Source organism: Mauremys reevesii, linkage group 2, assembly GCF_016161935.1.
Source record: "Mauremys reevesii isolate NIE-2019 linkage group 2, ASM1616193v1, whole genome shotgun sequence".
Classification (NCBI taxonomy): domain Eukaryota; kingdom Metazoa; phylum Chordata; order Testudines; family Geoemydidae; genus Mauremys; species Mauremys reevesii.
In genome coordinates, this window is record NC_052624.1 from 263,954,134 (window position 1) to 263,980,146 (window position 26,013).

Consider the following 26,013-nt stretch of genomic DNA (forward strand, 5'->3'; position numbering starts at 1 on the left):
TTGAGCTGAGCCCTGTTATTTCAGGATCTGTATAGTGGTTCAGATCTTGGCCCCAATCCTGCAAACCCTTAAGCACATTTAACTTTAAGCCTGTGAGTAGTTCCCCTGAAGTCAGTATAGTGTTTGGGGCAATAGATGGTTTCCCTCTGAAATCAAGAAAAAAAGGAGAAATTTGTAGAGAGTCAGATTTGTGCTGAGTTATGTTCAGATCGAAATCAACATTTTGAACTAAGTTTACAACTAAATTACGAGTCAAACATATGAGATCAGAAATGTTGCTCTATTATGTTAGACGAGACTTCATATCAGCAGCCCTCTTTTCAATCTTATTCTAAGTGTGTGCCTTTTCCGATGTTGTATACTACATACCTCTCTGTTTTTCTAATACCTCACCATCTTGTAGCTTCTCTGAGCCTCTTCCCTTTGGCTATGTCTGCACTGGCCTTCCCCCTCCCCCTTACTGTTGCTACCACTGGTTCAGCTGCAATTTCAGTATTGGGGAGAGCACTAGTGTATAAGGCTTCCGTGACCACTGGTGGTCTTTTCACCATTTTGTCTAACCTTGCTCAGAGCAAGTCTAGGTGACATGGTGTTGAAAATGCTAGTGGCCTCCAGTGACTTGTCTGTGTAACCCACTAGTGAATGTGTTACAGGGTCTCTTTTTTGCCCAGTCCCTAGAGATATGAGGCTGCTACAACCCCACTTAGACAGCTTTGCCATTTTATCTCAAGCTGTAGCTGCTTATACGTTTGGCTCCAGAGGTGCCCGGTTCAATCCCTTGTGTCTCTGACAGTAGTTTTTAAACTGGTGCTACCACTTGGGAGCTGAAGTGGTAGTGTAGTCACAGTGGGATATTTTTGAGAAAAAAGGATGGCAGCAGGGCCAGCTCCAGGCACCAGCATTCCAAGCAGGTGCTTGGGGCGGCAATCTTCAAGGGGCAGCAGTGTTTTTGCCCCCAAGCAGCGGCCAAATTGCCGCCATGGACGGCGAGGGCAGTCCGTGTGCCGTTAGGGCAGCACACACGTTTCTGCGGCGGCAGCAATTCAGCGGCAGCTTCTATGTTCAGCTGTCCCCGGCAGCACAGCTTCTGTCTTCTGGCTGAAGACAGAAGCTGCCGCCGAATTGCCGCCGCCGTGGAAACACGCATGCCACCCTAACGGCACATGGACTGCCCCCGCTGTCCGCGGCGGCAATTCAGTGCGCTGCTTGGGGTGGCGAAAACGGTAGAGCCGGACCTGGACGGCAGACAAAGACTTTGATTAAGTCAGGGGAAAGGCATGTAACTCTTATTCTGGAGATAGCTCCAGGGTGGTTTATAATAAGGGTGGGAAGTTAAATAAATTCTCAGTGTTAAATACTGATCATAATTCTTTCCTGTGTTTAGTTTCTCCTGCTCTTGAGGAAATGAACTAGATGATTGTTCTTCAGTTAAGCGTGTTCAATATTTCTCAGGAAGTTCTGAGGATCTTATAGAATCAGGCCTATCATTGGGCATTTGTGCTATATTGTCATGCTACAGTGATTTCTATGGCAACAGACTGTGAAGTTATACATACAGAATGATGGGCTTGATTCTCCACTCTATTGCATTAGTTTATGTTAGGATAACTCCATTGATTCCAGTGGGGTTACACTGGCATAAAACTCCTGTGAAAGTGGCAATACAGCCCAGTAACCTCACTGCACAGTCTGTCTGAAGGGAAAGCTCATTGGAAATGGAGTATTCTGTAATTCTGACAGACGTCACTGCATCAGTAGCAAAGGCGCACTGGAAAGTTATGAAGTAAATTACTTTTTTGTATAATGTTTTCTTTGTCAAACTTCCTTCTGTAAACCAAGCTCTGAAACTATTTTTCAGCCTCTATTATAAAACTAAAATTATATTAAAAGTGATGTTTTCCGTATTATTCTTAGCTTGGCCATCACTTTCTTTTTAATGTTTATTATTAACTAAAATGCTTGAGGCATAATGGACCTGATTCATCAAAGCACTTGAAAAATTCCACTAACCTTAATGGGATTTAAGCATGTGACTAAGCATTTTGCTGAATCATAGCCAATATGATGTTAATTTTTAAATATTCTTTAACTCTAAATAGATTTTTTTCCCCTTCCAGCTCATTTTTATTTCCTTTCTTCCTTTCTACTTCATCTTACTTTCTAATAGAGCTTCTAATCATTATTAAAATCTATTTATAAGGGTCTCTGATTTTGCTTCCCATTTGACATTTATTTTAATTTTTTATTCAATACTAAGTTTAAAACTCCCCTCTGTCCCTGGGTTGTTAATTTTTTTTATCCCTGGTTTACTTATCTAAGATTTTTTTAAAATTATATAACTATTTATTTCCTTTTCATAGCTTTCAGTAGTTTCTTTTTAAAAGAAGAAATTAAAGTATATCCCCTAATCAGGTATATAAAATACAAACAGAAACCAAATTCATAATGGACTGCCCAGGCTATGAGATGAGATTAAAATTAATTTTTAAGATTGAAACAGAGTTAAAGATCTGTTTTCTGTTAATAACAAATTCAAAACATCCATAATAGATTTTTTTTAAAATAAATCTGGTACCTGGACTAAATCTAAATTTCAGATTTATACTAAGAACCACCCCCGGCTCACCTTAGTGCTCCTGTTATAAATGAAGAAATAAAGATGTAGGGAATGGAGACGTGGTTTCTGCCTGTTTTGTTCTCGGTGACGTGGTCATTGCGAAAATATTCAAGGAACCTTTCCTTGCCCTTCTCTCCCCACACAATGGCCCATACTAGAGTGACTGTACTAAAATAGGCAATGTGTGCTTTTACACTAACTCTCCTGGACACAGCTATGGCCTGCACAAAGGGGCAAGGTTGAATTGTGCAGGACTGTGTGCTTGAATTAAGATCAAGGTGCTGGTTAGCCCCCCTCACTCCTCCAAGCCACATCTGGCTCAAATATTCTCCACTTAGACTCCCCTGCCCTTTCAGTTCTTCCTTTTCTGCTAGGGATATGAAGTTAAGATTGTGACTGGCCCTTGTGCAGGTGCACAGGCAGAGGAGAAAAGGTGCTTTCTTTTTCCCATGTTCCTCATGGCTTCCACACAAGGTCCAGTCATACATACAGTCCTCATTCTCTCCTGAGAGATGCAAGCCACCTTTGTGGGGGAAGAGCTAGCCAGTTGAGGAGAAAGGACCATAGAGTACCATTCTAAGGGATGGTGCAGTAAGTACACATATTGGGGGAGAGACTGCCTCCATCACTCTGTCCTCAGATTCACCAGCTCATTTGAATTATTCCCTACCCCCAAATGTCTGTGACTTGGTCACCTCTCATTGTTCCCTGGTGGCTTTCCCATAGTCCGCTCCCTCCATCTTCCTTAGGGACTCCCACTACACACCAGACTTCTCCTGGGCAGAGGGACAAGAACAACGTGCTGGTGTTGGGGTTGCAGACAGGACTGATTTAGCAGATAGGCAGGTTGTCTTGGACAGAGGAAACTGCTTTATTGAATGTGCTTCACCATCATGGCTCTGCTGAGCACCAGGAAGCAGAGAAGATGAGATGTGATGTCAGGTGACTACTTTCCCTTGAGCTGCTCCATGGCTGTACTAGTAGCCAGGAACAAGTAGGAGGGCTTTGACCATCTGCTGCTTTACCCTGCTTGCCAGCATTAGCCCAGCTGGAAGGTGCATTTAACTCTTCTGGTCCTTCAGAGCTTTCTCCTGGCCATGGTGGCACACTTACTTCTACCTGCTCAGCCTCAGATGTGGAATAGAAAAAGACCAGATTGGTAAGGAAGGGAATTTTATTTTCAAAACAAGATTTTTAGCAGCATAATATAAACAATGGAGGAAAACATTTAAGTGGTTAGCAGAGTACACCATATAGGGCCTTCTGTGTCTTAAACTGAAAAATAAAAGAGAAACTTGTTGCATATCAGCTCTTAGAGGGGATGACACAAATATATTCCTTTTCACCTGTTGTACTACAAAGGCGGGGTGGGATATTACATGGGCATTACTGTGCTCAAGTGCTGTGAAGCAGCACTAGTCTAGTTTGCCTCGTGCTGTCAGCTTTCCAAACACAGCCGTTACAGTAAAAGGATGTGCGTGCTGAGCACCAAAAGATTCCAGAAATCACTTCACTAGTATTTTCCCGAATTAGCTTTATTTAGTCAGAACAACACAGCCCTTTTGTGAACCACCTCACACCTGCAGATTGACATTCCTGAGGTAATCTGTAGTATTTTAGTGAATTAACTGGATAGTTGTATGCCTGCCACAGTTACTGTGAATAAGCACAAGGATAAAAACTAATGCAAAATAACTTCAAAAATCCTTGATAGTGGTGAAATTTGGGAGGGAACAATACTACTTTTTGAGCTTTTGGTCTGGCAAAGACAAATATTTGAAGCCTCATGTATACAGGAATTGGGCTTGATTCTGTTGTGCTTATTCAGACAAGCCTGGCCTACATTATATCCTATCCTGCAGCCTTTGCTTGGACACACTCAGTAGTTTTGCATGAGTAAACACTGCATGATGGGGTCCACTAATTTCAGTGAGAGTTTTGCCTACATGCAGGACTCCATAGTTGGCCTTTAGAGTGAAAATCACCCTTCTCTAGAGGGTAAAAAAATGTCAGATACCACATATGTTCAAGATGTGAAATCTTGACTCCTTTGAAGTCAGTGAGAAAACTCACAAGGACTTCATTGGGGCCAGAATTTTACCCAGTGTCTTAAATCAGGTTTAAGTCTCATTCTGCCCTCTGCACATGGGTGAATTTAATCCCTAATGTAGCATTTTACCCCAAAATACACCACTGATATTGATTCCTCATGCATGTATTTAAGTTCAGTAGCATAATATGCCCTGGATAATTTTTGGTTGACATTCAAATCTAAACTTCTCTATATTTGGGGGTAGTTTTTAAATTCAGGCATTTAGTGTGTATTCAGCTCTTATAAGCACATAAATCTGAAATATCTGGTTCCTGGACACAGGATTATCTGGAGCAAATTCAGGAACCCTTGACTACTAGGTTTACTCAATATGACCACATCTGAGATATAGTACCTTATTTCCAAAAGATGCCACTATTTGGGTTAAGCCATCAAAAGAGAGCTCAATAAACGAAACAATGCACAGTATCCCAATGTTTTACTATTCTGAGTACCGTTCTGTGAGCCCACCTAGTCTTTACTCAAATTAGTGGCATAAGCAGCCAACAGAAACACATTTCCATTTTTTTCTACCAATTCCTCCCACTAACCGCCACCCCATGCTACATATGTTCAGAATTAATCTAAAACACATATCGGCCATCAGATAATCTGAAAAACTACTAACCCTCATGGTAGCATAAACAAACTAGACTGTTGTATATCTTTTACTTCTGGGTTAGTACAAAGAACATTTACAACCATATTGCTCCTTGAGACAGACTCCTGTTTGACTTAATTTATAAACGGCAATTTTCACACCTAACAAATACAGTTGGAGACCATTTTAAATGGCCAAGAGATACAGAAACAGTGCCAAGAAAAATATACCCCCAGGATATGCAAGGAGACATTCTCCAGCAGCCAAGAAGTATTGCCCAGTGGGAATAAATGAAGTGTAATTAAAAACTTTACATTCAAAGAAAAACCAGCATTTCTAAACTTACTGTTAGTTCCTGCCATTTACTGGTAGGGTGGGAAGGGAAGTATGGCAGTTTTTACACAAGTAGTGTGGAGACTCTGAATCCAATCCAGCTCCTTGGACGTCAGTGGAAAGCCTTCCATAAAATATTCTGGATGAAATCCTGGCCCCATTGAAGTCAACAGGGACACGTTTTCACCCACTTGTTTTTTAAAAATTAAACAGTTTGTTTTCATATTGGTTTAACTCTCAGGAAAACTGATGCTTTGATATTTAATCAAACAGGTATTCTGCTTTACATCATTTTGTAAGTGGCTTCCATACTGCGAGTGTCACAAATGAAGTCTGTCTAACATACATTTTTCTAAACTTTCGCAAAAACAAAACACTTCATTAGCAAAATGGCTACTACCCACATCAAGCTCAGAAACACCAGTTGTATTTGTCAATTTTTATTTTTGATTTCATTTCATGGGTTATTCATGGGTAGAGTTTGTCAAGCCTTTAGAATTTGAAGTTTCATGGGGTGAGCAAACTTTTCTTGATTTGCTGAATGATTTGAAATGAACTAAATTTATTTATTTATACTCTGAAAGTGGATTCAGGTAGACTGGCATTTATTTCATGGTAACATCACCATTCTTTTTTATTCTCTAGTTCTTATCATAATGAGGGGGCCGTATAGGGCTTTTGAAGCTTTAGGAATTATCCTGATATACTGTGAAACAGGAAAGCATCTCTTATCCACACTGTGAATAGTTGATATAATACGGCTATGACATACTTATTTTGTCACCTAAACACCCTTACAATGGAGTAGAGAATATTTTCCAGTTACACCGAAGATAAATTTGCAAACCAATAGTTTATACCATATATAAGCAGGTTAGAATCACAGTTTCCAAATACTAAAGCATTACATCTAGTCAGGGCCGTCCCTAGGGGGGACGGGGCCTGGGACAAATCAGCCTTCCTGCTAGTCGCCAGGTGCACCTGCCCGGCCGACGCTCGCCTAATCACCCAGCCTGCCTGCTTGCCGCTCTTCTCCTTGCCCACTGCTCCCCTCCCCACTAGTCTCTTCGCTGTCCATTCAGCGTGCCTCCCCATCCACCTGCCCGCCTGCTTATCTGCACCATCCGCCCACTCGCCAGTCTCCCCACCGCCTGCCCGCCAGCTGCTCGCCTCCCATTCATCTCCTCACTCTGCGTGCCTGCTTGTCTCCCTGCCTGCCTCCTCACCTGAATATTGGGACAAATGGCATCCCAATCATACATTGGTTGGGATGTGGGACAAAGGGCTAAATATCAGGTCAGTCCCGATTTTATCGAAGTGTGGGCCCCGCCAAAGCAGTCACCCTGATTCACCCTACCCAAGTAACAGCTCTGCTTCTAGTAGTTTGTCACCTATCCACTGCTAAAATCATCAGAATTTAAGGGGGGACAGAGGAGAGAAAGAAGAAAACCAGCATTATATGATTTATTTTTTAAGGTTGGGCACAATATATTGTAACTTGTCAAGGTTGTAAGCCTTTTGGTGGACAAGTATAAATGCTTTTAGAACCAGCAAACTTTTCCAAATATTGGTTCAGGACTAATGATCAGAACAGTTGATGGGGTTATGATTTATAGTGTTTGAATGAAAAATATGCTTCCTGATTAATATGCATAAGTATCTTTTACTCTTCTACATTTGTACGTTTTCTGTCATGGGTAGTTTGCTCTCTAGTATGGGGGTAGTCTTTAGTGTTTGGCTCTGATTCAGGAAGGTTCTTAAGTGCGTAACTTCATTCATGAATATACCCAATTAAGTCTCATTAAGCAGCTTCCTGACTCAGGGCCTCTGTGGCATCCAGTAAAGCTGTGCACTATTTCTGGGCAATGAAACTTTCCTTTCCGATAATGCATTCATCAGGAAGTCCATGGGCATAGTCACATGAGTAACAATGATCTGTGTGAAGAAGAGTTGGTAGGATTGGGATCCATCTCAGGTAATTCTAGTAAGAGTTTTCAGAGAGCTTAAAATTCACAGAAGAGAAACCTTTCTCATCCACCTATTTACAGAAACAGTATAGGTGAAATTTGCAGAGCACCAGCACAAGGCTTACATAGCACTTCATACCACTTAAACATTGTTCTGAAGTTCTAGGTGGGACTTGAATGGTATATAGGCTTCGGCTGGTCCTTTGAGTGGGGGGGAATCTTTCTTTCTTTCTGTCTTTCTTTCTTTTAATAACAAAGTTGCCTTCTAGAAGAAATTATCTGGACTTGGAGAGTATAACTCTTCTAAGAAGTTTGTTGATTAATTTCCATATTCCTCTTCCCTAGGGTCTGCCTGGCAAAGATGGACCCACAGGGCCCCAAGGTCCTCCTGGGCCAGTGGTAAGTACTGTCTATATGGGATTTATTACTGTATGAGTTGAGGTCTTTCAGGATGTAGGTTGCTGCCTGTGCCAGCTGGGGCTAAATAGCCGATTGCACTGGAGATTAGAATTCTGATTAATCATGGGCTTGGCAGAGAGCTGACTGGGCTATGCCAATTTTTTGGATCATTACCTTGAGAGACAATGATTCCCCCATGGCAAAGGGGGATTGAGTCACTCAATAAATAGGCTGCCATCTTGTGGTAAGTAAAGTAGCTGTGTTGTGTAAAGTGGACTAATAGTCCTTGGCATTGAGACGAGGCAGAGACTCTAGTCTTGCCGGAAGTTCTCTGATGTGAGCCACCAGAGTTCATTGCCCCAGGTCATGCAGCTGAAGCCCTGTAGAATGTATTCAAACATTTCAGAAAATAATTCAGAGATCATCTAGAGGCCAGAGTCTGACCTCAGCTGTCTTCAGTAGGAGCAGTACACATTCATCTGAGGGCAGAATTTTGTTCCTTGTGTTATAAATCTGCCTCTGGAAAATACATTTTTAAGGAGTGATACATTTACTAGCAAGCTTTGTAGTGAGGTTATAGGGAACTGTGGGCCAATTTGTCTGTGATGGTTTTAAATATTCCGTAATTGCTAGATTCTGCCAGTCTTACTCTTGTTGTACAGTAGGGCAGATGAAATCAGTGAGTAAGGTACTACATGTTATGAGCAAGCATGGCAAAATCTGACCCTAAAGTTGTTGCTGTTAACACTGACGAGGATAGAAGATATCTTTGTGGAAGGAATCTTGCATGCACCTTAGACATTCACAGTCTGTGGTTTGAATTCCTTATTTGAAGACATGTGACATTGAAAAATGTACAAGTGCTTTACCTTTATTACTTTATTAGAACTAGCCAGAATCAGGACACAAGACAATCTATTATTTACATGTTAGTGACAAGAAAGGAAAATATGTAGAAAGTAAAAGACCACCTGCAATCTCCTGAGTTCTCCCCCACCCCATCCCTTGGCTACTGCACTTTCGTCATTACTACTTTGGGGTCCTACAGGAGTGGGGAAAAAAACAGTTGAAATAACTGTAAAGATTTTAAGTTTAACAAAAGCAAGGAAATCGTGAATTGATGCTATCATTATGTTGTGACTTACAAAGCACCCACTTGCCATTCGTTTAAATGCTTAACTATTATTAAAAATAAAGATTCACAAGGCGTGAGTGTGCTATAAAATACTAGTCCATCTCCAGGTCAGTGCAGCGATCAGCTGACAAGCTGATACCACCAGCATTCTCACAGACTGGCCAGCACACCAGATGAGAATCCACTAGGATAGAGGCTATGAACCTAACCCATTTGGGAAATAAGATCTGAGGATTCATATGGGTGCAAATCTTGCCCTTGAAACTACAGCCACAGGAAGTGCCATAGTCACAGAACAGATGTGGTTACACTGTATATGGAGGGGTGAGATGGTGCCTGGGTGGGCCTGGAGAGAGGCAAGGCCAAGGGATCCATTGCTGTGTACATTCAATGATTCCAGAACATCAAGCTGCAGTAACATCCGCATGGTTGTTCCTTAACTGCTCAACAATCTGGGGATGGGTGGATTCTTTCTTTTGTTCAGCTGTTCCCTGGTTATTCAGGCCAAGTGCTGGGTTAAGATTTGCCCCACAGCCCTGGACCCTCAGACTCATTGAAGTCCAGGGGAGGTTTGGCTGATTAAGGATTGTAGGATTGGGCCCTTTACTCCTTTGTCAAATTATGTAACTACTAGGGTGACCAGAGAGCAAATGTGAAAAATCGGGATGGGGGTGGGGGGTAATAGGAGCCTATATAAGAAAAAGGCACTGTACCTATAAAGTTGGGACATCTGGTCACCCTAATAACTACACATTGAAAAAAGAACATGTTACTAGCTGAATAATAGTGATATTACCCTTGCTATTTGCATAATTCTAAATAAATAAATACTACTTAGCACCTATTTCTTTACCTATTTGCAGCATTGTGCTGACATTAACTAATGCATTACATTAATGAATATTCATCACTGTGAAAAGCTCATCTAGAACAGCTACACTCTCATTCTTAATTCACCTTCTTGTGCCTATTGCATGGGTTCTCCAAACAGGGTATAGTTTTAAATGTAGTCAGTGTTTCAGTTCGTTGAGGAATTGACATGTGAGGCAATCTGCTGGCAGTCTTAAATCACAATTTCTTTGAATTTGTAAATTGACCTTTTTGCTGATTTTTAATAAGGACTATTAATTCAGAATTCATTTATATTTTAATGGTAAGTTAAAAAAGAAAACACAATGAAAATAAACATTTCATCTCTGGCTTCTACTATTAAGGACATGAAAGTGTATCCACAGGACTTGATAAAGGACGAAATTTAGCAGCAATAATCTAACGTAGTGTACTATGCATAATGCATAGTCTTCTCACTTTTCAAATTACCAATGCACCATTGTGGAACTGCTGTAGCTAGGATGCTGACCATATAGTACAAAAATTGTGTTTAAGTATTTTTGTCAATAAGGACTCGTCGATGTTGGATGTCACAATTAACTATTTACTCTCTCTTTTTCCATTTAGGGAATACCTGGTGCTCCTGGTGTTCCAGGGGTTATGGGAAACACTGGGCCACGAGGTGGTGTTGGACCCCCTGTAAGTAAGCTAACGTAATCCTTATATATTAGCAATGCTCTGCTATTCAGTTTCTAACCTTCACCGTTATCCAGTACAAAGAGCTACACAGAATTGTGGTTCATTTGCTCATGAAGCCCTCATGCTGATTGCAATTAATGACTAAATGAAACATCCCATTGTTGGTATAATTTAGTTTTTGTTTACTTTTGTTTTGCTTTTGGTCTGTCTTAAAATGTTGGGTAGAAATATACGCATGAAAGCATCAAGAAAAGACGTTGCCCTCAAAGGTTAAAAGGATGCAGGATAAGAATTCATATTCTGAATGTAGCCGTTTAATTTTCTTTCCATTTCAAATTACACTAAGGAAAATAAAATGTGCTGCTTTATTAGACTTAACACTTTCCACAAAGATGGCATTTTTTCAAAATGACCCAATTCTGATCTTATATATACTTGTTTCCCACCAATGTAACACTGTTGACTTCAGTGAGTGTACTCCTGATTTACATGGGTGTAAATGACATCAGAAACAGGCCCACTTTTAAAATGTAACTACAGGCTTCAACTACAGAAAATTTTGCCATTGATGTCAGTGACAGCCCTTGGGCCCTTGATTCTGTTCAGGATCTAATGCTCAATTTTTCTACCATTTAAATGTCAATGACTTTTTTAATACATGAAAGAAAATATTTTAAGTAAAAAAAATCCGTCAAATAAGGGTATAAATTCCCCACTAGTGACAGTTTGGGAGTTTTTCAGTTGACCTTTGAGGTGTGACTATTCAGATAAATATTTTGAATTCATAAATTAGGAATTTAACATTTTTACATTTGTTTCCTTATGTAGCCTGCTTAAAAATATTTTTATATATTATAATGGATGTTATAATCTTATGTTCTAGAAAGTATTTGAATCTGATATTGTCCAGCTGCACATCTGGCTTGATTTGTGGAATACTAAATAATTTTAGATTTTTTTCAACTATCCAGTTGGCTTTGGTGATTTATACTAACAGAAACATTTGAAATATTTGGCAAAATGGGAATATAATGACTGATGATAAAATATAAGCAAAGATAATAGACTAACACTCTCTTCATCATACTCTACCAGTATTATAATTAAATGCCCAATTAAGAGATTTGGTGAGCTATAAAACTTATCTGGAACTGGAGCATTGACAGTAATGTAGGCACATGCTCCAGAAATTGGTCTAAATTTTCATAAGTGCAGATATGCCTGAAGGTCATATGAGGCCAAACTCTGTGAGTGCCTGAAGTTTTACTGGAAAGACAAACTGGAGAGGTCAAAAATGACTGAAAATCAGGATTGCATCCACCAAAACCTACAGAATAGCTGGGTTCAAAAGCAGGTACATTTCTGCCTGTGCAGCAGATTTCAGTCCACACTGCTGTTGGCTTCAGTGCCATTTTAGAGACAACTCAGGCAACAGAATACAGTCTGAAGAGGAAGGTGAATTTAGCAGTAAAGGAACAGAAGCCCCTCTGTGTTTCCAGAATATCATCCTGGCTACACTACTCTGAGAAAGAGACAGCACTCACAGCCATTAGGCCGGATGAGTCTTCCCAGACTAAAGGGTCAGAAATGAGGAACAGTGGAGAGAAAAAAGCTGGTAAAGGTAACCATTTGCTACTCAGTCACGGAGAGGAGAAATACCTGCTGGGTATTGAAAAGGAGAGAGCATATTTAAGAGAACATCACCATCCCTTCGCCAGGGTTATATAGGGTTCTAAAACTGAGTTGTTTACTTTCCTTCCTTTCACTGTGATACTCTCATATTTGGCGATTCAAACATACAGTACTTAGAACTAGAGAGAAAGGTGAGAATTAACTTTGTTTAATCTTTTAACAGGGTGCTCCTGGTGTAAAGGGGGAAAGGGGTGAACGGGTAAGTACTCTGTAGCCATATTCAACAGCCACAAGTACATTTCAATCTGACTTTCTGTCCCATAAACCCTCCACCACAGTAATTTACAGTCACCCCACTTATAGCTATGGGTGAGTTTAGATCTAATCCGACAAACTTTTCTTCTTCACTGATCTCTGTCCCTCTCTCTAAATTTTAATAAAATGTAAAAAGAAAGTAACATAATATGTATGTATCAGTGAGCATATCCCATAATCTTTTGTGATTACCATCCCCAGCCTTTTGTTTGTTGTCTGAAAACAGGAGTTTCTCATTTCCAACTCTGTTATCAACATCCTTGGGCAAGTCCCAGAGGTTCTCTGCCTCATTTTCCCCATGTGTAACATAGGGACCATAAAGACATACCTCTCACATGCTCTCGGAGCACATTCAAGATGAAAGTGCTGTTGGAGCAATGTATTGCTATGGTGTTGTTGTTATCTAGGGTGACATTCAGTCCCAGGCAATGGTTCGTGCGGTTGCTCGTCAGGTGTGTGAACAACTCATCCAAGGTAAGCAGATCAATATCTCTTATGTTCGAATTTTAGGTGCCGGTTTCTACAGCTATAGAATAGATCTGTAGCTGGTACGAAAATGAAAAGCCACTGAACAATACCTCCCCTCTAACAGTGTATTCCCTAGGCCACCAAACAATACCTCCCCTCTAACGGAGTATTCCCTAGGCCACCGAACAATGCCTGCCCTCTAACGATGTATTACCTAGACCACCGAACAATGCCTCCCCTCTAACGGTGTATTCCCTAGACCACCAAACAATACCTCCCCTCCAACGGTGTATTCCCTAGGCCACTGAACAATACCTCCCCTCTAATGGTGTATTTCCTAGACCACCAAACAATGCCTCCCTTCTAACAGTGGATTCCCTAGACCACTGAACAGTATCTACTCCCTAATAATGTATACCCTAGGCCACCAAACAGTACCTACCCTCTAACAGCGTTTACAGTTGGCCACAGAACAGTACCTACCCTCTAACAGCACTCACCCAAGGCCACTGAACAGTGCCTGCCCTCTAACAGTGTATATTCTAGGCTACCTACGAGTATACACACTATACTTCTCCACCCACAAGTACACACTTTATCATCCTCACAACTAGCATACATCACAGACCACATTCTTAACTTCTTCCCCTTAGGATGAGAGCCTTCCAGCACCCCTTTCACCAACCTACCCCCTTCAAACATTCCTGGACCAGATTATCCACGTTGTCCTGAATTTGGTGGAATCTTTCCTCACACAGGTCACATGGCCAGATATAATTCAATTCTGAACCAGATTCCAAGTCAGTCTGCCTCAGCACAAACTATTCCAGGACCTCCTGGCGAGCCAGGTCGACCAGGATCTCCCGGGTCACAGGGAGAACAAGGAGCACCAGGAAGACCTGGATTTCCAGGCAATCCTGGGCAGCCAGGAAGACCAGGAGAAAGAGGTATGCTGAATACTTAAAATGTATGATAATATATATCACCATGGTGCAATAGTATGATTACTTTACTTACCTGACTTAATTTTATCATGTGAACATAGTTTTCTCTCTAGTTAAGAGTTGGTCCTAAGCCGCAGTGTTTGAGTAATACTGAAAGCTATGGAGACTGCCAATGAGCAAGTTAATGCAACCTTTACAGAATGCGATAGGGTAGAATCACATTTGGGATTGATGCAACCCCTGCTAAGGATTGACGATCACATGAAGATGCACATGGTGCAAGAGGTTTGCCTTTTGCAGAATTCTGGGGTTGCGGAAGTTTACAGCTCCAAATGTGTTTCCTTTTGAAATCTGTTTTTTTTGCCCTCCACCCTGCAAATGAAGGCACTATAGTCAAAGCATAACAATATATACTGGTAGGTTAGTTCCGGGGAAAAGGTAGAATTTTCTTACTGAATTTGAAATGAATTGGACTAAAGGTTCTTAAATTATCATACCATAATGACACACGTTGGTCAGATGGGGAAGGAGCGCACTGTTCGAGAAGGGAGGGCAGGGGCAGACGGTAAAAAGGAGAGAATAATGAAGAGGGTGGGGCAAAAACCAAAAAAATTAAATGAAATTATGCAATTAACCAGCCACTTGCCAAACTTCCCCTTCATCCTTTTACCTATATTTATATGATGTCCCTTTGCCCTCTGCTCGGTCTGTTTTGTTTAATTAAATAGCAAACGCTGTGGGGCCTGACTTTTTTCCAATCTGTGAGACATCTGGCATGCTTTGATGTACTTTCTAAATAATAACAATAGCCTCACAATGGCACTGTGAAACGAAATCAGTCAGTGTCTATGAAGTGCTTTGATATTCTCACAGGCAAGGCACTGCTGAAGAGCCAAGAATCATTGTTCTTATAATTGCAATAACCAATAAGTGGCATTTTAAAACATTTGGTCCAATGGCTGTTCACATCCTGGAGCTTAACAGGTCAAATATCCTGTTTGGTAGCCAGAAAACTACTATTATATTGTTCTGAAGAGAACACTTTTGAGTGACCTTTGAACTTGCCAACCCTCCTCCCCCACAAGTCTCTACGCCCTTAAGGCCATAATTCGAATGACTGTAGTGTAAGAGGAGATGAGATTTAAAGTGCAAGCTTGTCAGTGATGGATTTTTGCACTCAGGCTGAACAACGACAGACATTGTTCCAGGGTATCAGGAAAGAGCGGGGAGGGGACAAGAATGGAGGGAGATGGGAAGATGAAACAAACAAGGGACTAACTGAAACTGGATGAGTGAGAGAAACCAATGTGGGCTGCAGGAGAACTGCCTCCATAGTGTAAATCTTTGCACAGTTTAAACAGTTTCTTAGAGTACACAGAAATTGCACAGGGGTTAAGCACATTTATATTAACATAATGAGGGACAAATAATGTTATTTATTGTAAAAATTAATCTGCAAGAAACAGCACGGGCAGTACAGCTAGTACAGAAATGACAGAGAACTTAGAATAGTTTGTGATAACAAAATATTGCCGAAGAATGAGGCCCTCACATTCATTATTGCTGTGGATGCAACAGCTGCTGCAACAGAATCTACACTTTGAGAGGGAGCTTTTGTTAATTTGGATTTGGAAATAAAACAAGTCTCCATTAAGCATGCAGTCAACCACTGTTAGTCAGCTGGAGCTCCTCATAGGCTCCTCATAGGGGTCCAGTGGTGCAATGGGTTAATGCCCAGTACTTACAGAGCAGTGCTGAGTGGAGTCATGCTGAGGTTGAGTTCAAACCTCACCTGGGGCACTAGTTTCCTTGGGGGGGGGATAGCTCAGTGGTTTGAGCATTGGCCTGCTAAACCCAGGGTTGAGAGTTCAATCCTTGAGGAGGCCACTTAGGGATCTGAGGCAAAAATTGGTCCTGCCTTGTAAAGGCAGGGGGCTGGACTCAATGACCTTTCAAGGTCCCTTCCAGTTCTAGGAGATTGGTATATCTCCAATTATTACCTTTTATTACCCTTTTACTTGATTGCCAGCCCCACAAAAGAACTTCCAGGCTTCAACCTGCCCTGGAATCAATGGTTCACATTGAACCATTTTAGAACATTGCATGGCAGATGCTGTCATCTCTTACACCTTTGGGAGATGATAGACAATGCACAGTGTGACTGTGAATACCAGTCACAAAGTGTAGACCATATTTTAAATCAGTGCCCGCTTTGGTCATTTGCAGGGGGTATCTCAGACTTACATCAAGCATCTCCCAAAGCTACCTGCTGGATCACTAATCTGGACATAGTTATTGGAACATCACTAATCATCTCTCTTGACACAAAAGAAGTAGTACCGTCATGGGGAGAAAATACTGGATAGTAAAGGGCTCTTTAAGAGAAACAAGAACCGATGGCTGGAAGCTGAAGCCAAAAAAATTCAAACTAGAAATTAGTCACAAATTTCTAACAGTGAAGGTGATTAACCATTGGAACAAACGACCAGTGGAAGTGGTAGATTCACCATCTTTTGATATTTTTAGATTAGGTCTGTTTGCTTTTCTGGAAAATATGCTTTAGCCAAACACAAGTTATTGGGCTCAATACAGGGGCAACTGGGTGAAATGTAATGGCTTGTGATATACAAGATGCCATACCAGATGCTCTAATTGCCCTTTTCAACCTTCAACTCTATGAATGTTTGGATTTAAGAATTCAATCTCCAACAGACAATTCTGGAGAAATCTCCACAACAGGGCATTTCCCCCTCTTTGGCTCCCTTTTTGGAGTTTTATGATTGGAGGAGGCATCTTAGCCTTAGCTTTTACTCAGGAAGGAATTTTAGATCACAAGCAACCTGAAGTAGATTAATTTTCCTATGCTCTGCTGTGCTGTTTTGGGTGCTTGCCATCCATATGACTTCAATGAGAGTTTGCCTGAGTAAAGACTAAATAAAATCTGAGCGAGGATCTCAGAGTTTAGTCCACAGGGTACATGGTTTCTCAGTTTGAATAGATATGTTTCAGATTTGTCATTGCTTATTGATATAATTTCACCTGGCGTATGTGTGTATGTGAAAGAATAATAATTGAGTGTGGGAAGAGTTGTGATTTGAAAGATCTTGTGGCAGTTGCTTTCTGAAGCACCATTTTATTGCTGGCTTAGTGTAAGCTTAAAATGGGGCTTACACTAAATATCCACATAGATTCCAGATGTTTACTGCGGGCCAGTCTTTGACAGTTTTCATGAACAAAGTAATGCACTCGTGCACACTTTGCCTGCTGCATGTGCCAGCATTTGCTTCCAGAACAAACATGTACTACTATTGTTTGCAGTGAGACAAGGTGGATGAGGTAATATCTTTCATTCCCCCAACTTCTGTTGGTGAAAGAGACAAGCTTTTGAGCTACCCAGAGCTCTTCTTCAGATCCCGGAAAGGCACTCAGAGTGTCACCGCAAAATACAAGATGGAACAGATTGTTTAGGCTATGTCTACACTTGCAGAGTTTTTGCGCTGTCAGTTTCACCAGTGAGAAGGAACTGATAAAAGAAGAGCGCTGGTTTGTGTTCTCACTCACTTCCACAGGCATCAGGTCATGTTCACATTTGCAGCACTTCCATTGCCGATGAGAGCAGCGCACTGAGGGCAGCTATCCCACAGTGCAGCTCTCTCCATTTTGAGGATAGGTCTTGGGGGTGGGGGGTGATGGTGGGGCATCCTGGGTCCCTGCACAGCCTCCCCTCCCCAAACACTGATCAGCTCCAGTAGCTCAGCATTGCTCCAAGCAGGGATCGTTTGCTCCATGGAGCAGCCATTGTCACCTGGCCAGATGATAAGTGAGCACTTGCCAAGAAAACAGGAAGGGGAGTTTCAGAGTTCCCGGGGCTTTACAGGGGGAGGAGCGGACGTCTGTTTACCTGGCATCAGAGCAGCAGAGCTGCAGGCCAGAGTGGTCACCTAGGCACTGTGGGATATCCTCCGGAGGCTAAAAGCTGTGTAAACAGGAATATCATGTCTTCACTTGCACATCACTGCAAAAGTATCACTGGGAAGAACTGAACGCCTCTTGTGGAGGTGGTCCCTGAGTTTCACCTCAAAAAGTCATTGGCAAGCGTAGACACTCTTGGGGACTTTTTGTGCTTTACGTGACAAGTGTAGACATGCCCTTAGCGTAAATGGTTAACACATTTTCTAACAGACCATCCAAGCTGAAGTGGCCCATTAACACCTCTGCAGTCAGAGCACAAAAAAGGGGAATTAGTGGGTTACAGACTGTTGTAATAAGCCATAAATCCAGTGTCTTTTACTGACACATGGTGCTTAATGTCTAGCAAAGTTATGAATTTAAGCTCCCAGGCTTGTCTTTTGAAGATGTTGTGAAGGTTTCCTTTGAGGATGAGGATTGAAAGGTCAGATATGGTGATCCACAGGAGATAGAGTGTTTTTGTCTTTTATCATTTTTCTGTTTGTTCACTTGAGACTGTAGTGATTGTCTGGTTTCACTCACACAGTTGTTATTGGGGAATTTAGTGTACTGGATGTGATACATCACATGTTGTGATAGGCATGGGTAGGGCCCATGGATCTTGAAAGGGCCCAGGAATCTTGTGGAGGTGGGTATTGATCATCGTAGCAGTGGAGGTATGTCTGCAGTTTTCGCATCTGGTATTATGACAGGGTCCAGCGAGACTTTGAGTTGGTGAGTCCAGGTCTATGGGGAGCTTACTTCTAATGATGAGCTTGGAGAGGCTGGGAGGTAGTTTGAAAGCCAGAAGTAGGGGTTCTGGAAATATTTCTTTCAGGATGTGGTCCCCATCAAGTATGAGTTGTAATTGTTTGATGACACCCTGTATGGGTTCCAGTTTGGGGCAGTAGGAGACAACTAGGGGTGTGAGGTTGGAGGGTTGGTTTTGGTTTTTTTTCTGTACTGAAGCAGGTTTTCTTGAGGTATTTGGGTGGTCCATTCCATGATGCAATCTACATCCTTGTTTGATAAAGGTGATTTTAAGTGTGTTAAGGCAGTGGTTCCCAACCAGGGATCTGGGGCCCTCTAGGGGGTTGTGGGCAGGTTTCAGGGGGTCTGCTAAGCATGGCTGGCATTAGACTTGCTAGGGCCCAGGACAGAAAACCAAAGTATTCTGTGGTATCTGAGTGCCTGGCTGTAGATAACAGATTTCTTGGTGTGTTTGGGGTTGTTACTGATCTGTGACGGTAAACGTGGTGATCTGTGAGTTTCTTGTGTATAGTTGTCTGGAAGGTTCTATTGTTAAAGTCAATTGTGGTGTCCAGGAAGTTGATGCTGGTGCAGGAGCGTTCTAGATAGAGTTTGATGGCTGGGTGGTGGTTCTTGAAGTTGAGATGGAAATCTGAGGGATTTTAGGTCCAGAGAATGAAAATATCATTGATGTATCTCAGGTGTGTATCATTGGTTTCATGGTGTGTTTCTCCAGAAATTCTTCCTCAATGTGGCCCATGATGAGGTTGGCATACTAGGGAAGCATCCAAGTACCCATGGCTGTTCCCATGTTTGGACAAAGTGTTTGTTGTTGAATGTGAAAATTATGACTGCAGAGTTAATGGGCCACTTCATCTTGAATGATCTCTGTGAAAATATATTAACTACTTCTGCTGAACAGTCTGTTCCACCTGGTATTCTGAGTACCTTTCCCGGACCTGAAGAGCTCTGTGTAATCTTGAAAGTTTCTCTCTCTTACCAACAGAAGTTGGTCCAATAAAAGATACTGCCTCCTCCACCTTGTCTCTCTCATGTACTACTGTGACAGTTTAAATGTATTTGCCTTGCTGCAATACCCACAGCAAAGGGTTCAGTCCCCTTTTTTTGCAGCTACCGTGGCACAGCAACTGTCTCAGTAATACCTAGAAAATATTTTGCATTTGGAATCTAGAGCTAATATTTGGCACGAGGAATTCATTTTTAAAAGCAGGAGGAATTCAGTCCCGATCACATAAGTATTGTTTAGCATGCTTCTGTGGCAGACTCCTGCAGGAATTAACGTGTGGGTTGTAGCATATCTGTTCAATCTGGGACTACTTCCCACATATACAGTACAATAAAACCATTACACAAGGTGTCTCATAGCATTTCACAATGAAATTGAAGGTCACATGGTAACCAAATGCTAGATTTCAAAGAGAAATCTTCCACTCAGACGTATAAACGGGATAGAACTTCAGGAGCCCTGAGACCAGCAGGCAAAATATTGTTTTGCTAAGAAGTGCAGAAGAAAGAACATTGGGGTAACATTTTCAAAAGTGCCTGAGTAACTTAGAAGCTCAAGTTCCATTGCTTTTTAATAGGATTGTCAGGGCCGCCCGGGGGGGGGGGCGGGTGGGCAAGTGGGGCAATTTACCCCAGGCCCCGGGCTCTGCAGGGGCCCCCATGGGAATGGCTGAGGCTCCCTCCCTGGCCCCAACCTGACTGGACCCCATCTCTGCCCCTCTCCTGGAGCCTCAGCATATCCAGCAGCGTCCCGGGACAGCTGCAGCATGGCTCCGGCGGGGCCCAAGCCCCTCCCCGCTCAGAGCCGCGTGGTCAGGGGGCGGGGCTGGGACCTCTGGGCCGAGCGGAGGGAGCTGAGCTCAGCCTGGAGCTCGCAGCCCCGCCCCCTGACCACACGGCTGTGAGTGGGGCAGGGCTCAGGGCCCCCGCCAAAGCCACGCTTCAGGTGTCCAAAGAAACCCCTCGATGGGCTGAGGCTCCGGGTGAGGGAGGAGCCGGGGGTAAGGGGCTGGGGCCAGGACCAGGGCTGGGGGGGTTGGCTAAGGGGCAGGAAGTCTCGGGGACAGTCAGAGACCAGGGAGGGGGCAGAGGTTGGGGGGGCGGTCAGGGGACAGGGAATGGAGGGGTTGGATTGTGGGCGTTCCGGGGGTCTGTCAGGACTCAGCGGGGGGGTGGGGTGGATAGGGGTGGGGTCCCAGGTGGTGGGGGGGGGTCTCTGGGGACAGTGAGGGGACCAGGAGCAGGATGGGTCGGGGATTCTGGGGGGAGGCGGGCAGTCGGGGGGCAGGAAGTGGGTGGGGGTTGGATAGGGGGCAGGGCCAGGCTGTTTGGGAGGCACAGCCTTCCCTACCCTAAAGCTCATTCAGCAATTTGAGGCTTGCAGAAGAGCCAAGCTGTTAGCTTTTCCATTAGGGCTACCATCCCTTTCACTTCTCAAATGCCAAATTATAGTCTATATTTAATTTCAGTGCCATAGGGAGATTCATGTCAGGGGAGGGTAGCTTCATTTAAAATTAGCCACTGGGGGAGGGATCACATGAGAAGAGCAATATCCTTCCCAACCCTACCAAGGGAGACCCCCCACACACACATTCCCTGAGGCTCCAGAGGGGTTAATTGAGTGGTTCTCAAACTTTTATACTGGTGACCCCTTTCACATAGCAAACCTCTGAGTGAGACCCCCGCCCCCTTTATAAATTAAAAACACTTTTTAATATATTTAACACTATTATAAAAGCTGGAGGCAAAGCGGCGTTTGAGGTGGAGGCTGACAGCTCACGGCCCCCAATAATAACCTCGTGACCCCCTGAGAGGTCCTGACCCCTAGTTTGAGAACCCCTGGGTTAATTTAATTTTAGCACCCTGTGTCCATTCACATGCATGTGCTATTTTGAGCATTTCAGTTTTCACAACATAGGCTCATCCCAGATTCTGGAACAAGCTCAAATGCTCAGTTCGTGGAGTATGTACATAGTCTATACTAAAGACAAACCCACAGTAACCCTCTCCAGTTTGTGAGGGACCCCATGGAGCCAGTCTCTAGGAAACAGATAAATGCATGGAAGTTAAGTCATTAATGGCTATTAGCCAGGATGGGTAAGGAATGGTGTCCCTAGCCTCTGTTTGTCAGAGGGTGGAGATGGATGGCAGGAGAGAGATCACTTGATCGTTACCTGTTAGGTTTACTCCCTCTGGGGCACTTGGCATTGGCCATTGTCGGTAGACAGGATACTGGGCTGGATGGACCTTTGGTTTGACCCAGTATGGCTGTTCTTATGTTCTAACCTAAATGAACCCAAAGTTTATGGAGACAGATATGAGTCAAGGAAGCTAACAGAGTATCAGAAACCTGGAAAAATCTCTGACTGGATGGGCTCAGGCGTTTGGTCACAAGCTGAGGTGGTTCAAAAGTTTTGGATTTTTTTTTTAAGCAGAATTTTTTTATTGTTTAAAGAAACAATCAAACACAGCAAGCAGCAAATATTTGGCCACACGCTTCTGAAACCCCAAACCATATTCAGGTTTTGGCAGACTAATTTCAGCTTTTCAATTAAAAAAACCACAACAAATTTTGAAGGAAATCAGACATTGTCCGTGATTTTTTTTCTGCTTTTTAAAAACCCCTAGTTTTCGATCCAGAAAAAGTTTTGACGGAAAATGTTTGTCCAACCCTTTTAATGAGCTTTAGTGCGTTTTAGCACTAATTGATGCTGAGAACCAGTGATACCTTGTAAAGAAGTTTTCTCAAAACTGGGTTTGTGCTGAGATGCAGAAGGTTTATTTTTCCCAGGGCCGCCCGTTGGGGGGGGGGGAGCAAGTGGGGCAATTTGCGCCGGGCCCCCCACGAGAATATAGTATTGTATAGTATTGCAATTTTTTTTATGGAAGGGGCCCCCAAAATTGCCCCAGGCCCCCTGAATCCTCTGGGCGGCCCTGAGGATTGGGAATTCTAGGACCTACGTTGCTTTTAAGAATGGGATTTAGGCGTTTTTGAAAATTTTACCCTGGGCATTTGTGACTTTAAACAATGGGATAAATGCTAACATCTGTTCTAAGGAGCTTAGTAAGCTGAGGGAAAAATATCAAATAAGCAAAACAGAACCCAGCCACTGGTCATGAGAAGAGCAAGACTTTAAAGACAAACATGACATCATCCTGGAAGCCAGCGTGAGGACTCCGGAGTAGGAGTTGCATGCTAAGCGGTCAGAATCCTTGCTGTTGAGTTGCTATGATAGTCTGCCAGTACTGTTTGGCAGGCAATTCAGGAAATGAAGAATTACAGTAATCAAGTCTAGCTGTTATAGAGGCGTGAATTCCAATCTCCAGGTCAGGGCTGCAGGGATTGGGGTGTACTCTGGTAATAGTTCTCAAGTGATAAAAGGAACATTGGTAACACGTTTAACACGTTCTGACATAGGCCTTAGTCTAATGTTACCCCCAGACGTAGAAGAAGCGGCACTGCATTATAGCCATCAAGTGGTGAGGTGGCCACAGGCACTGAATTTAATTGTTGCGCACAGCTAAAAAGAAGCATTTTATTTTTAATGGTAGTGAGTTTTTAGAAGATTTTGACTGCCATAAATTCATGGGTGTGACATAAAGAGTTAAATCCACAAAAGGATTTAGGCACAAAGTTTCAAACTAATCCCTGCTCAGCTGTTGCCTACATTCCCTAGGTGCCTATGTTTCTGCTGGTAAAATCCCTAATGTGGCCAAATTTCTGCTCCTGGGCACATGCACAGCTACCTTGATCCTGATGCCCGAGTGCCTAAGCTCCAGGGAGATCCTCATACTAGGCAGTGCCCCACCTATCTAGCATAAGGCCTTGCATGAAATGATGGTACAGGTAGTGCAAAGTGGAACAGTTTCAACAGGAGAGATTGAGCGAGACCTTTCCCAGGGTAACCCTATAGCCCAGTGTCTGGGGTTCAAATCTCTGCCCCACATCTGGTGGTGGGGGGGTGAACTCGTGAGTGCTCTAACCACTGGGCTAACAGTTATAAGGGGGGCTGCTGCATCCTCATTTATTTATTTTATTTTATTTTATAGAAGGGATTTTCATGCCTAACTCCATGAGAAGCGTGTGACGCTGTCGCAGAGTTCTCAGGACTGAAAGACGCCCTGTTACCAACCTGCCTGAGAGAGAGACTCGTTTGTGAATAACTAGTTGTCAGGTCCCTGACACCATCAATCCGTTAGCCACCCAAGCAAAGTCCTCAGAGCTCTGCCAGTCCCCCCTTTGCCTTGCAAATAAATAGCAGGTGCACCCCAAATCCTGAGCCCCTCTGAAAGCATCCCCCTGTAGTATCCAGCCCCTGTCACTGGACACACTAATTTACCAGATTCCCTGTTCCCAAAGGAATAGTATAAACATAACTTAATTGGTACAACTCAGGATTAGGTCTTTTATAACACCACAAAGATATATTTATAGTGAAACACCCATATGTTTGTTATCAAAGATTAAGATTTAAGAGCTACCGCGTCAGGATAATAGAAACAAAAATAATTACATATGAAACAAGAAGTATAACATGCTTCTTAGAGTCTACACTTAATTTTATTTAAATAGTCTAAAATTCTTGTCTGAAGTAGTTTCTCAGTAGGGTGACCTCCCAATGTTATTTTAAGGGATGTTCCTTGACCATTTTAAACATTAAATGGCAGTTTATGATAATTGCATTGTATACTCGAGGGGAGTAAAAACATACACTTGAGAGCAAAATACATGATATGTGAAGGGAAATGACATTTCCTTAAAATGTCCCTTATTTTTCATGTGCTTCCCCCTATTTCCATCTAATAAAGGTGGTCACTCTATCTCTCCCCTAAAGCCTTCTTGCAGTGTTTCCAACCAGGACAGGTTGGGAATCCCATTTTCATTAATGTAATTGTACTGCCCAGTTACACCCTCAAGTGCAGGATAACAGGGTGCCCTCCCTGTCCCCCAGGTATAATCCAATATACCTTGGAAGGCAGCCCAGAGGAAGCTCTTTTCCCCTTGCTAGTCTCCTCCCGTTCAGGGGCGGCTCTAGGAATTTGGCCGCCCCAAGCAGGGCGGCATGCCGCAGGGGACGCGCTGCCGGTCACCGGTCCCGCAGCTCCGGGGGACCTCTTGCAGACGTGCCTGCGGAGGGTCCGCTGGTCCCGCGGCTCCGGTGGAGCATCCGCAGGCACGTCTGCGGGAGGTCCACCCGAGCCACGGGACCACCGAACCCTCCACAGTCATGACTGCGGAAGGTCCACCGGAGCCGCCTGCCGCCCTGCCGGCAAAATGCCGCCCCAAGCGCGTGCTTGGTGCGCTGGGGTCTGGAGCCGGCCCTGCTCCTGTTACATCTCACTGCCCTCCTTCTGCATTTAGCTCAAAGGCGTGATTGTGAATGAGCCAATACTCAATTTATATTTCAACAGACAGACCATTTCAGCTGGTCTGGCAGGAAACCAGTTTTTCATTGGGAATAATACCTTGATAGAAACAGTCAGGGCAGTCTGTCAGTACATAGCCATAACGTTTTTAAACATCACGAGTACATACATTTCAGAAGGATATGAGTGACCAGCATGATCCTGGCTTTGGTTTTGGTTTTGGTATCTTACATGACCCTTTTTATAGATAAATACCATGACAGAAATGTAGTGGATTTTGTTCACTACAAATGAGTATGTCAGGGGCCACTGTTACAGAGCAGTGATCCCTTTGCCACTTGGCACTGAGGGTTTGTTAGGGTCACAGCCATTCATGGCAGAGGGAGGTGCCTCCCTTGGGCCCAGACTTAGGTGCCCAACTCCCTTTGAAGGGCAGAGCTTAGGCTATGCCCCTCTCCTTGGCATTTCCTATTGGCTAGCTTAGCAGTGCTGGCTTGGGGGATTCCCATTCTTTACTGCCTAGTGGAATCCTCAGCACTGAGTTAGGCATCTAGGTTTCCTACACAAGGCATGGGGAACATTAGGTGCTGGCATAGGGGCTGACTTCCTCGCTACCCGGCAGGTGTGTGTGTGTGTGTGCGTGCGTGTGCGCGTGTGTGTTTGACCTGCAACCCCCTGCCCTGGGCCTGTCCCAACTCCATCCCTTCCTCCAGGCCCCCACCCCTGCCCCGCCTCTTGGCCACTTTTGGAAGACAGGCTACTGAGCTAGTTGAACCATTATTTGTACCTAGCATGGCCATTCTTAGGTTATTTTCTTATGTTGGGATAGCTGCTTTATAACAAGTGTATGAAAGGATGCTATAGGAGTAGTTCAGGAGATAAAAGTATA

The 26,013-nt window shown here is 43.3% G+C and overlaps 1 protein-coding gene across 2 annotated transcripts in view; it reads left to right on the forward strand.

The window, feature by feature from the left end:
• Nucleotides 1–26,013, forward strand: part of COL14A1 (collagen type XIV alpha 1 chain) — a 201,390-nt gene that overhangs the window by 171,264 nt on the left and 4,113 nt on the right. For both annotated transcript variants that reach the window (XM_039526901.1, XM_039526900.1), the window contains 5 exons: nucleotides 7,956–8,009; nucleotides 10,603–10,674; nucleotides 12,530–12,565; nucleotides 13,029–13,095; nucleotides 13,848–14,036. In XM_039526901.1, coding sequence (XP_039382835.1) covers nucleotides 7,956–8,009; nucleotides 10,603–10,674; nucleotides 12,530–12,565; nucleotides 13,029–13,095; nucleotides 13,848–14,036 — 418 coding nt within the window. The remainder of the gene's footprint in view (nucleotides 1–7,955; nucleotides 8,010–10,602; nucleotides 10,675–12,529; nucleotides 12,566–13,028; nucleotides 13,096–13,847; nucleotides 14,037–26,013) is intronic.